At 45.5% G+C, this 12521-nt stretch overlaps 1 protein-coding gene across 2 annotated transcripts in view; it reads left to right on the top strand.

Moving 5' to 3' along the window:
• Positions 1 to 12521, top strand: part of CCNG2 (cyclin G2) — a 43950-nt gene that overhangs the window by 17722 nt on the left and 13707 nt on the right. Inside the window, exons 3-6 of one of the 2 annotated variants that reach the window (XM_085640957.1) lie at positions 5352 to 5489; positions 6382 to 6632; positions 9711 to 9789; positions 10799 to 10897. In XM_085640957.1, coding sequence (XP_085497083.1) covers positions 5352 to 5489; positions 6382 to 6632; positions 9711 to 9789; positions 10799 to 10897 — 567 coding nt within the window. The remainder of the gene's footprint in view (positions 1 to 5351; positions 5490 to 6381; positions 6633 to 9710; positions 9790 to 10798; positions 10898 to 12521) is intronic. The other variant, XM_085640958.1, reaches the window with a different exon arrangement.

The following is a 12521-nucleotide window of genomic DNA, read 5'->3' as shown; positions in this document are numbered from 1 at the left end:
ATCAAACTCCACTCACACCCATCTCTCATAACTCCCCGCATCATTCATCTTACATCCACCTCTGCTGTAATCTCACTCCACAAAAACCCCTCCCCCAAAATTGACTGGGTCTGAGAATTGACCCGTGTTTTTAATTTCCAAACCTTTAAACTGCTGGAAAAAACCCGCCACCGAATTTTTCTGTTAAAAGGGCCCGCAATGCAACCTAGGAGAAAAAAAAACTCATGTTATTGTTCATCTTGTAAGCGCCACCCCAAACGCACATAGCGCTGATTGCAGTTAGATCGCCAACGCCCCACCTTCTGAATCTCCCCCGCCGCCCAACCCCTGCCCTCTGCCTCCATTGCCATCCCAATCCGGAATGAATGCGTCCCGAACTCCTTAGCCGCGTAACCCAACAAACCCAAGGTTTTCCTCAGGACCCCCAACACCTGCGAAGCTGAAAAACGCTCCCCATTCTCATGCAGAAAAATCTCCTGCTTCACTCCCCTGCTTCCGCAACAGAGTCCACCATATACATGGGCAAATCAGCGGATCAGGGTAAGTCTGCAACATCACACACAAACCCTTGCCCGACTGATCTGTCTTGGACTTGGGCACCCCAATCTGCGCAGCCCCTTCACGCATACGGACCTCTTGCCAAAGCATTCCCCCCACGTGTCGCAGAACCAACCACCTCCGTAACCCGGAAAGCGCAAAAAAACAGCCTTACCATGATCACTGAAAAAACACAGCATCTCCCAAGCACTCCGACACACCCTAGGGCGCTCATCAATCACCCGTTTTAAAATATGCAGAGTAATGGGCCATCTCAAGTGGTCCCCCTCTCCCTCGACCACCCCTCCAAAATGCGCTTCCCTACATCCCCTGCCAAAGGCTCGTAAACACAAAGCAGCTTCCCAAAAAAGGCTACGCCCGCCAACTTACCCGCGATCTTGACTGCCGACAAACCCTTGTCAGTCAAAGACATGATGAAATTTACCACATCATCCTGGCGTGCTCGACCTCCATCCGATACACCCCGGGGGACCGCCCTGACCGTAGAAACTCCTCCCAAGCCAGCCCATAAGCTTTATGCCTAGAGTCCGAGAGCAAACCCAGGATCAGTTACATCACACACCTTCGCCTATGTCCCACAAGTAGTCCGGCATCAGTCTGCCGCCCCGGGCGCCAACCCACGGAACCTCGTCCACTGAAACAGAGAGATCAGCAATTTCATTGTGCACACCAGGAATGAGTCGTGCCTTAACCCGTTCCGTGCTCATGACGGAACCACTCCGTCATGAGCCACGGGCGCCGTGTGCTCATGACTGAGTGGTTCCGTCATGCTGCGGCCGTTGGCGGCCGCTCCGCCCACGCGGCGCTAATTCCCCGCCTGTGTGGGCGATTAGCGCCGTGGGCGGAGTCACGACGGAACCTCTCCGTCATGAGCACTGCTCGCCCGTGACTCATGACGGGAGTGGTTCCGTCATTAGCACGGCGCCGCCGCTGTGCCCCCAAACCCCCCCCCCCCATAGACATTGTAACACACACTCTCAACAACTGCCTCGCTTTTGGCTCCTTCGCAGACTGCCGGTAGACTATGTCCACCGCCGCCATATTATCCACGTTGAAAAGGACAGTCTTGTTCGCCAGGAATCGCCACCACAAGCAGAAAAAATTCCAGGAACGTGATGCTACGCCCTCCCAGCTTCCATGCCTCCGGCAACTCCTCAGCACACGACCTCCTCTGCCATGAAAATGACAAAACCGAGGCCTCCAGCGGCGTCAAACCACTCTACCGATCACTTCATCCGGTCCCAAAGGCCAGACATTGGAACTCTATTGCACCCGAACAGAAACTCAAGCTAAACCATCAGATCCTCACGAACCCCTGCTGTGATCCTCACTCTGTGATGTGGCATGGAAGACCCAGACAGAGCCCAGCCCAACCTCCTACAGAACGTCCTTCCAGCCCTGACTGACTTACATGCGAAATTCAGGTGCCCTAACAAGATCTGCACATCCCTAACTTGCACTTTCGACTTGGCCAACACAGCATCCAAGAGCTCCAAACAACGCCTCTTCATCTCTTCAGGCAGGTGAAGTTCCATCTTGTCCGAATCCAGCGCCACACCCAAAAAGGTAATCACCGGAACAGGACCCACTGTCTTTTCCGACACTATAGGGACACCCAAATCCAGCATCAGCCCCTGGAACAGCCGCAAACTCTCCTGACAATCCTCAGAAAACGGAGCCCCCACCATGAAAAAACAAGCACTGGCATAGCCAATAGGTGTCGCCTTTGGGACCTTATAAGTGTTTAACCATGCAACAGTTACATAACTAAATACTTATAAGGTCCCAAAAGCGAGACCTATTGGCTATGCCAAGCGGCCCTGCGGCCGCGAAAGTGATCGCGATCAAAGCGGCCGCGAAAGTGTAAGTAATCGCGGAAAAGCGCGGTGCCCGCGCACATGCACTAGTTCTAGGCTGGCCTGGTAGCACTTTTTGGAGCCCTCTCAAAAAGTCTCGCCAGACCAGCGCATGCGCTGGGTCAGGCGAGACCTAATCATCCAAATAATGAGTGATCACTTCCTTTCCCGCCACGTGGACAATTATTTTTCAAAAACTAACTGAAAGCCTCAGAGAGAACAGGAAAGAGAACAACCCATAGGCAAAGCCTTGTCCACAAAAAACTGCCCCCCAAACTGAATGCCCAACAACTCTAGGTCCGCAGGGTGAACCGGCAGCAAATGGAAAGCTGATTTGATGTCACATTTTGCCATACGGGCATCCCTACCGAACTTGTTGACCAACTGAACTGCTGTGTCCACAGAGGAGTACTGCACCTTACTGCACCCTTCAGGAATGAAATTGTTAAACCACGATCCCGCAGGCCAGGAAAGGTGATGAATGAGGCGGTACTCCCCTGCCTCCTTCTTGGGCACCACCCCGATAGGAGAAATCCTCAAATTGACAAGTGGCCAGTCAGAAAACGGCCCTTCCATTCTGCCCTCTGACACATCTTTTGCTAACTTTCTCCAGATCAACGCCTCATGGCCCTTGACCGATCGCAAGTTCTCCGCCCACTGTCGCACCCTGGGACCCTCATAACACAAATGAAAACCAGACCACAACAATACCCTTTCCCATTCTAACCCCAGCAGGACCAGCCATCTGTCCAAACATACCAGCTTAATCGACGTAAGTGCCTTTCCCCATGGAGTTCTGCCCACCACTGTCACTGAAACCAGTCCATTGTCCCCCCCCCCCCCCCCCCCCCCCCCCCCAGACTTCCTTGGACACCACATCGGGTAAGCATATGCTTTCCGCCACATTTTGAACATTCGTGGTGTGATTTACAATAGTCCCGCAAACACTGTCACCCTTATTAAATGCCCAGCATGCACCAGCCAGCGCGGACTATCCTCGACCCGCTGTACCCACCCCTACCTGGGTGGGACGTCCTTGAAGGACAGGTAAATAACTGGCCAGCCACTCACCGTATAAGTCGATGGGGCTGGCCTCTCCGGCGTCCTAGTTTGTCAGAACAACTCCTAGTCCAATTGCCCCCACACCCTATCCTTCTCGTCTGCCAGGCGTGCCCGAACTCCTCGTCATAACGCGCCCACGCCCACCCTCCAATTGTCATCTGTGCCTTTCTCACCATGTCCAAATATTTGAACAGACTGCTCTGGATATTTCTCACAATATACACTGGCATATGAGAAAAGCCGCTGTCCAATTTTCAATGTTAACGGGCACCCTGGGCCTACGCGATAGCTCGTATTCCTCCTCCTTTGACCCTGATCTCTCGATGCAGCAACTTAACCCCACAAACTCCCCCATTTCCAAATCCGCTCTTTAGTTGCACCCATTAAATGCGCCCCCAAAGGTTTAGTAATTCCCATATAAGGCATCTTCTTCTTCCTCACATCTTTGCTCTCTTTCTTCCCGCTATCTTCCTCCGCAACTGTGCTCCCGGTGGCTCGCACTGCCTCGACCCCCAGCTTCCATATCTGTACCTTGATCCTGTACATACTTACCCTTCCTCAACCGAGGACCCCCCCCTTGAACTCCCTTATCACTTCCCACCTTCACCTCTGTAAAACAGCCCGCTCTACCTTTATTTGCCGCTACTGTACCTGGCTTCAAGATCGGGGCACGCGCCAAGCTGTCCGTCCTGCTGCCGCTGCCCTCTCCTGGTTCAACCCTGCGTTCGCTTCCTGCAAGACACCAAAGCTACTCCTCCAGTTAGGTGCCTCCTTTCCCCTACTCGTCGGGGGTTCCGCCCACCACTCATCCTCGCATTCACCATCTAGCATCTCACCCCATCCACAACCTCTCCTTCTTCCAACTCCCCTTCATCATAATCCAGATCGCAGTCTCCCAACTACCCCAACCTCACACTGGTACCCGGCACTTCCCACATCGCCTGGGTGGGCACTTGGGCCGCTGGCCACGGACCCCACCCCCACCCTCTCCCCCCAAAGTGCAACCCGCGCCCTGCAGTTTTGGGAGGTCTTCCCACCCCCGCTCTCACTGGCCCCACAACCGACGCGTCCGCGACCCGGATCCAATCCCAAAGGACGGCCTCCCTCCACTGTGCGCAACCACAGGCCGCTTCTTGACGCGCACACTCACCCCATTTTTTGGCACCTTACGGGCGGGCGACATACAAGCCGATAACCACTTCAGGCGCTCATCAGGGGCAATGCCCGCCTGAACGAGCGCCCCATCCGCCAGCAGGTCGGACTTGCCCGCTTGCTGAAGCAGCGCTTGCTGCACATCCCCAGGAACCGCAATGCCGCCAGACAACCGAGGGCAACAACTGAGGGAAAAAGCAACCTGTCCCTGCCAACCGGGGCGTGCTTCTCTAAAATGGCACCCAAACCATGGTAACGGTCGCCCAAAACATAGTCTAAGCCCTGCCCCATGGCCAATCTCTAGCTCCTACGCCCCTGGACCCTACCACCTGCCCGAAAATTCTGGGAGGGTAGGGTTTCGCCCACCCTCCCAAAACCATCAATTTGAAACGCAATGAAGTATTTGTCTACCATAACCGAGCGATTTCCCAATGTGTGGAGTAAATAAAAATAAAGATGTCAAACAAAGCTAGTAAAGGTTTTCTGGTTTAGTAGAGAGGAGATCGTATGTGAAGTGCTCGCTTCACGGTGCACTTTGCTAATACAAGTACAAACTTACGAAATACCGCTTTACAACATTGACATACCAACACTATGTTTTCCTTCTCCCCCAGTAAGCACACGCAGCCGTTTGAGAAGTGTTGCAATGTGTACCTTGTGCGTCATAACAATCTTATGCTCTTTAAAGTCCTATGGTGTTGATATAATTTTTTTTTCTTGTAGAATGACGCGACTATTTGTCCAAGGTTGCGAAATGCGAAAGTTGAAGATTTGTGGACCCTAACACACTTTTTTGGCCTTCAGACCGAAACTTTTGTTATTGCTATAAACATTCTGGACAGATTTTTGGCCCTCATGAAGGTATTTGATAGCTAGCCTTTTTAAATCCTTTCTGTCAATGATCCCTTATTTGTCAATGGAATGGATGCTTATGCTTCAAATGTAACTGTATTTCTGTTTCCTGTTCTGCTTCAACAGTAATGAATAGGTCACTCTTAACCAGAGCAAATGGCCTTCTGAGAATTCAGATTTGCGTAGGGGTCACTTTTGGATATCCGCATTGTAATATTCTATATTTCGGCTACTGTTTGATGCCTAGGGCATTGGTTACATCTGTACTGCGTCTAGGCATGCCATCTAATCTTAAACATTCATCATTCTGAGATGGCGAGGTATCAGATCTGTTGAGCATTTATTTGATTGTTTAGAGCACCCACCAAGGCTGGGGCTGAGAAGGGGAGTGGGGACCATCTAATGCACATAAACAGGGTGCTAGAGGTGGGAAACGTAATTGGCCGCTGTGGGCGGGTACTTAGGGTTTGCTGGAAGCAACTTTTCCAGGTACTTCAATAAAAAACACTTGCTGTCAATGACACAGCTTGTGTGATCGCAGCGCTGAGGGAGGCGCAACGTAATGGAGGTGTCGAGAGCTTTAATGGTACTATGAATGGAGTAGCTCATAGATGCATGTGAAAAGTACCGAATTGCACTTAAAATTCTGAAGCCATGGTACTAGATTAAAAAAAAATGCCAGCTAGTTAACCTCTAGTTGCTCATGCCAGTGAAAAAGTGTCACAAGTGCTTGCCAATTTTGTGGCCGGTGTGGTGTAGGTTTCTGGTTACTAGGCAAGCGTTTTGTAGCAGACATTGCAAAATCGTCCTTAAGTACAACTGAAGCTGCCTATTTTTGTTGCTCTTGTGCTCTTACTGTTTTAAGCGTTAGTTTAACCATCCCGTGTTTAACCGTTTCCAGGTGAAGCCGAAACACTTATCCTGCATTGGCGTTTGCTGCTTTCAGTTGGCTGCTCAGGTTATTGAGCAGGAATGCGATATCCCGTCCATCCATGACCTCATTCGTATCAGCCAATGTAAATGTACTGCATCGGACATGAAGAGGATGGAGAAAATCATTTCAGAAAAACTGCACTTTGAATTCAAAGCTACTACTGCCTTAACTTTTTTGCACCTGTACCATACTATTGTTCTTTGCCATACCTCAGAAAGGTGAGTGGTGCTAAGCATTTACGTGTTGGTTTATTTAGTAGAATTACACAGCAGTTGTTTTTACCACTGAAACTGTTCAGGAAAAAAATGGACTCCTCCAATGTAGTTTCGGTAGTTCAAATAAAGTGCTTTCAGTCGTTTGAAAGGAAGAAAGGATGTCTGAGCAGACGGTTTCTTGTTTCAAAAATTGGTGCTGTAATTGTTCCCTTGAAAATTTTGGAAAGTTGCGTTCAATTCATACATGTTTCTGTTTTCACCTATCTGTAAACATAAGGTTGAACTTGAGAGCATCTTTCCTTAAACGAGCAATCCAGTAATGCACTTTTGCTTAATGTTTGAGGGTTTTCGATCTTACAAGTCTCCCATATGGCCCCCAGCGATTGACCGTTTATTTGTTACTCTCCTAATTATGCTGTTGCACCTAATTAAATCATCGCCTCTAGTGGAACAGTAAACGTGTCAAATACGAAAAAAGGAACCCGTGGTAGCCACCAAATATCCCTGTCACTTCACCCATCACAAGATGATAGCGATGACTTTTGATTAAATTCATGAGGTTGACTTACACTGCTGACTGCTACTCTGCAAACAGCAGCAAGAGTGATAAGAAGTTCAATGGAAATAGGCAAATTACATGCATTGTATTTCTCCTTTGTAGGTACATTTATTGATTTGGCATTACTGATCGTAAACCTAATATTGCAATGCAGTGAAGACCTTTTCTGCTTCCACAACTGGAAAATGACTGTGACTGCTAAAACGGACAGCTCCAGAAATAAAAGTAGTGGCCTTTTTACTAAAACAAAGACTGAAGGGAACAATGGTCACAGAATAGGCACCACACTGCTCGCAATGCAACCTAAGTCTGACAAGATGCCCCCTTGAGATAATGTTATTCTTTAAAACATATACTGTTAACTTATATGACTGATTTTGTGTCAGGGAAGTTTGTAAGTTATAGAATAACTGGATAATATTATAACACCTTTGGAAGTGAACTTGAGAGCTGTAATCAGGATGCAGAACTTGATGACCGTGTTGCTAGTTTTTGCTGTGTCTAATTGGTTCTTCGTGCCTTGATACCTGTGATGGCTATCCTGCCTGGTATGTAATAACTGCTATATGGTCTAGTTAGTGATTTATTCATGTATGAATCTACTTTGTAGCTCTAGCTTACTAATGAGAACTTTTATTAGCCATACCTCCAAATGGTGTACTGATCTGTTACACATGATATTGCACCAACTGTACGATTGTCTGCTTTGACTGTGATAAAGCAAAGCTATTAAAGAAAAATAATTATGTTGTAAGTTGTGGAGGGCAAATAGACCTGCAACGCTGGGAATCCCTGAAAGCCCATAGACTGTTGGATGATCACCAGATGTATCTAGTTTCAAAAGGAAATCTGAAACAAAAGTAGTCCAAATCCATAAGAAAAATCATTCTGATGTTATCAGACCTGCTCACAGCATTAGGCTTACCAACACTACATTAATTTGCTTTAACTCCCAACATAGGATTTAAAAATAAAGATTAAGAATATGCGTATAAACGTGGCAGAAACCTTGCAGAGATTAGTGGGTACCAAAGTTACTGCTTCAATCAATGGCTTTATTCAAAAGTATAATGACAATCATAAAAGCACGAACAGTAATCAAATATAATTCATAGTAATTCATAACAGTTCAAGCAATAGTGAAAAGGTTAAAGCATAACAATATATGTTAAAATAATTTTAAGACCACATAGACCTATGAGGTCGCACAAAAGATTAAAAAAAAAAAAGCCCCGACATACAAGACAATTTCACCATTGGGTAAGGTCATTGGAAGTCTGAGGGTGAACCTACGTTGGGCAAAACTTTGAAAATACTTTTAATTTTTTTAAACCAGGATTTAAAACAACCTCGTATACCTTACATAAAATTTGCAGAAATGGGTAAAATGGAGCATTGCTTGACCTGAAACATTCACACGGACATGATACAGCCTCTAAATTATAAACCATGCCCTGGGGGAAGCACAACAGGTATTTCGAATTACTGCGTATTTCCAGGCCACAGAGCAGCTTCTGTACCTGTTAAGTCTTCTTAGTAATCTTAGAGCACAAGTAGTCCATGGGTCCCACTGGTGTATGTTGCGGTTAAACTTTATTTTCTTACTTCATTGGGTCCATGCTGTTATTTGTCTTCTGCGCTCAAGGGGATTTTTTTTTCTGTCTCTCTCCAGGGCTACTACAGTCTCTAGTGCCCTGAATTCCATCCGTCTCAAGCCTCTGCAACCGTGTCTCCCTAACATTTCATGTTGCATTAAAATTCCACTCCACAAATCATTGGGCCTTCCAAACATAAGCTCGGTCAAAACTTTTTGTTGGAGATGCATACAGTCTTGCCAGAGATCTTTAATCTGTTAACAGACTGCAGGTTCGTTGTCTCACTTTCCCCTCAGACACTTACTCCTTACATGTATTTGCAATGCCTTTTCCAGCAATACAGTACAGCTGTTAAGTGATCTGCTGTTAAAATCCATTGAGCCCTTCATTCAAAGGGGCATTCGGACATCAAAACATTTACTGTAGTAAACCTCTTCAAAGTCCTTCACCTTTCAGCATCCTGAAGCCCCTCCTCGCATTGCATTTTTTGAAACCATGCTTACACCAATGTAGCAACTTAAAAATGGTTCTGGAGCATTATAAATGAGTATTGTCTGTCAGCCCCCTCAATTTATAATGTACTCGAGGTCTCCAAGGAATGCAGAATATTCTTTTAAAAAAAAAATCCAAAACGTAACCTATGATCATTGATAAAGATGTGAATGCATTCTTTTACAGTGCCCACCGCTCCCAGCTTGATGGTGGTGTATAAAACAACAATTATTACTTGAATGAGGTTTACTTTAACTGCAGGCTACTACTTTCAGTTGTATCTCCTGAGATCAAACCCGGCTCCACATGATGTAGATATTTACATTGACTTTGCAACAAGTAATTGGAGTCTGAGACTCGTCAGCCTACCGTATATGTGACACGTAAATTCTATTGGGTCTTGTTGTGTTTATACTTTATTATTCTAATCTACAGGAAGGAACAATTGAGTATTGATAAACTGGAAGCACAATTGAAAGCCTGTAACTGCCGACTTGTATTTTCTAAAGCCAAAGTAAGTAAAATTCTTTCATACAAGTGTTACAAAACATTAAATGACTTTATGACTTAATGAAAGCAGTAATTGTGATTGCATTTATATAGCGCTTAGACCCCTGACGGGGCGTCTAAGCGATTTTTCTGCGAGTAGCACACTACTCCAGAACCCATTAACTCATTGCGTGTTTAACATGCATGCTCGAATATGCCAGCATGATGATGGTTATGCTTGTCATGTGATCAAATCCCCGCATGCCTACCTCAGCCATCGAAATTTGAGGTTCATACATTAAGCTACATTAAAACTGAGTAATAGTAACGCACTTCTATTACACCTAATGCTTAACAATGTTAAAACTATTGGTAAGAACTTTGTAAAAGTAAAACCTGGATAAAAACGTTTGCTATTGGGTAGCTTTTGTTCTGCAGAAATCTATTTTTTTCTTTCACCACTAGAGTCCTTCCTCTTCACTTTTCTCTGCCTCAAATATTATTTCTTCATCAGGGGCTACAGATTAAGTGGAGATGAAGCCTTTTAATGCTTCTCTCCTGAGAGTTGCTGTGAGTTGTACACACACTGGTGTAAGTGATGTATATATTTTGTTTGTGTTGGAGACCCTGTATCCAGGGATGTCTTTAATACGGTTGGTACCCAGCATAAATTGTCTATCAGAGGAAAGTAAACGTGAGACTGGCTCCAGGGTGAATTTTGCTGGACTTAAAAATCTGCTTTTTTCATATCTAGCCATTTTAAAGAGAAGGCATAAGTAGCTACCTTGTATATAGTTCTTAAAAGTACGTGGTGTAGATTAATTTCCCCCCTTCTTTTTTTTTTTTAAGCTGTGCATTATCGTAGGATGGAGATGGTTGTGGGGCATACATGTGTTTAGAGTTGCTTTCTCCAGAAATTCTTATTTGCAGTTTTAGTGCACGTTTATTTTGTTTTCACTCTAGAAAATGTGGAATTGAATGTACCCTTTCAAAGAGTGCAGCTTGTATAACCAAGTGCTATTTTTGTCCTCTAGCCCTCAGTATTAGCTTTGTGCCTTCTCAGTCTGGAAGTCGAAACCTTAAAATCAAATGAACTGTTTGAAATTGCACTCAATGTTCAAAAGCATTCAAGGGTAAGTTTTCAACTGATTTAGAAAAGTTTTTCAAAGAACTAGCTTAGCTTGGTATGCACTTGGGTGAGGGGTGTGTGTGGTGTTGGTCCCACCCCCCTTTCCTCTTGTGGGTTGCAGTGCTCTAGTCACGTTCAAGTCCCAGCTTGTTTAACCGCATTTATTCTCTGTGTGATCTGTGCTCGAAGGAAAAGTTATGGTTTGACAAATTCTTCATCATCCTTATTTTGTGTGTGTGTGTACATATTTCAATGTGTTGCATACATGTTTTATTCAGTAGAGTGTACTACACCTTAGTCTTGGTTTATATATGTGACTATGATAATACCTTAACAGTTTTATGAATCTTTTGCATTGACTGTACATGTACAAAAATTACTTAATCTTTCAATGGTATTATGGTTTGAATGATCTAAACTGAGGGCTTAGTGTGCAGACCCTGGACACACCCACATGATGAGTCCGCAGTTAGACCAGCTAGCTCTTCAGTGCCACTACCACCACCCTGAATTCTACAGTGCTGTATGTAGTTTCAGGCAACCACTGAACATGACATCCCTGATTCCTCGTGTATCGTGGAAAACAATACTGTAACTTTCACTCAGTCACTCGTGCTTATTTTTCTCAGCATACACATAAAATGACAATTGGAACGGTTTCCATAATTATTTATTGATAAAGCGTCAGTCTAGTATAAAACCTATTCGCTGCAACAATCCAGACCGGAGCAGACGTGATCGCTAGCACCAATATCTCAAATAGTAAATACATTTCTACCAAAGTGCTAATAAGAGGAATAAAAGCAGATTATATAAAACCATAGCATTGCTGTAATCCGATACGTATCCAACCTAAATGTACCTAGCCTAGAAATGTAGGTGAAGCATGTGTATGCAAGTGGTAGGATATATCCTAATGGAGCCAAGAATCTCCTGGGAATGTGCTAACCCCTCACCTGATGGTTCTGAATGAAGGACCCCGTCTCTGCGTCAAGGATGGCACCCCTCAAGGGATGACCGGTCTCTGCCTGTCGAAGGATCAGCCTGCTGAGACTTGGACCAGCCTCGAAGGAATTCTCCTTTCTAAGGGGAGTGAGGGTATTTTTATAATAAAGTGGGCACTCCGGGGTTTCTTCTAGAAACAATATGTTTTGAAAACATTCACAAATCCTCTGCTGATCCTTTTCTAAAACAACATGATCATGCACAGCTGGCTGTTGGCCATGGATGTAAAAAGTGATAACCCTTATATAGAATACATCTGCTGTGCCTGGGGACATGTTAATGTACGTCAGGTACAGAGATTAGGATAGTGTGCCAAGAGCCTGATGTCGGAGAGACAGAAGTAAGCTAGTAGGTAAAAAGTCACCTGTGTAGGACCTTTATGTCGTGTGGATGGGACACAATGTATGTAATTGGTATGTACATGACTGGACTATCCTAAAGGACATGACAATGTTACCTCCAAAATCATTGATTTTTGTCCACCTTTGTCATCTGCCTGTTTCCAATGTCTTTAGGACACTGGCAACATATGATTATTACCTCTTATTACCTCTTCCTGTGTGGGGTATTACCCCGCCCCAAAGCAGTTTCACGAGGCAAGAATCCTCTTAATCTGTGCAAGG

This window comes from Triturus cristatus, chromosome 2_2, assembly GCF_964204655.1.
Source record: "Triturus cristatus chromosome 2_2, aTriCri1.1, whole genome shotgun sequence".
Lineage (NCBI taxonomy): Eukaryota > Metazoa > Chordata > Amphibia > Caudata > Salamandridae > Triturus > Triturus cristatus.
Note: the sequence above shows the minus strand (reverse complement) of the source record. Positions and strands in the feature narration are given on the sequence as shown.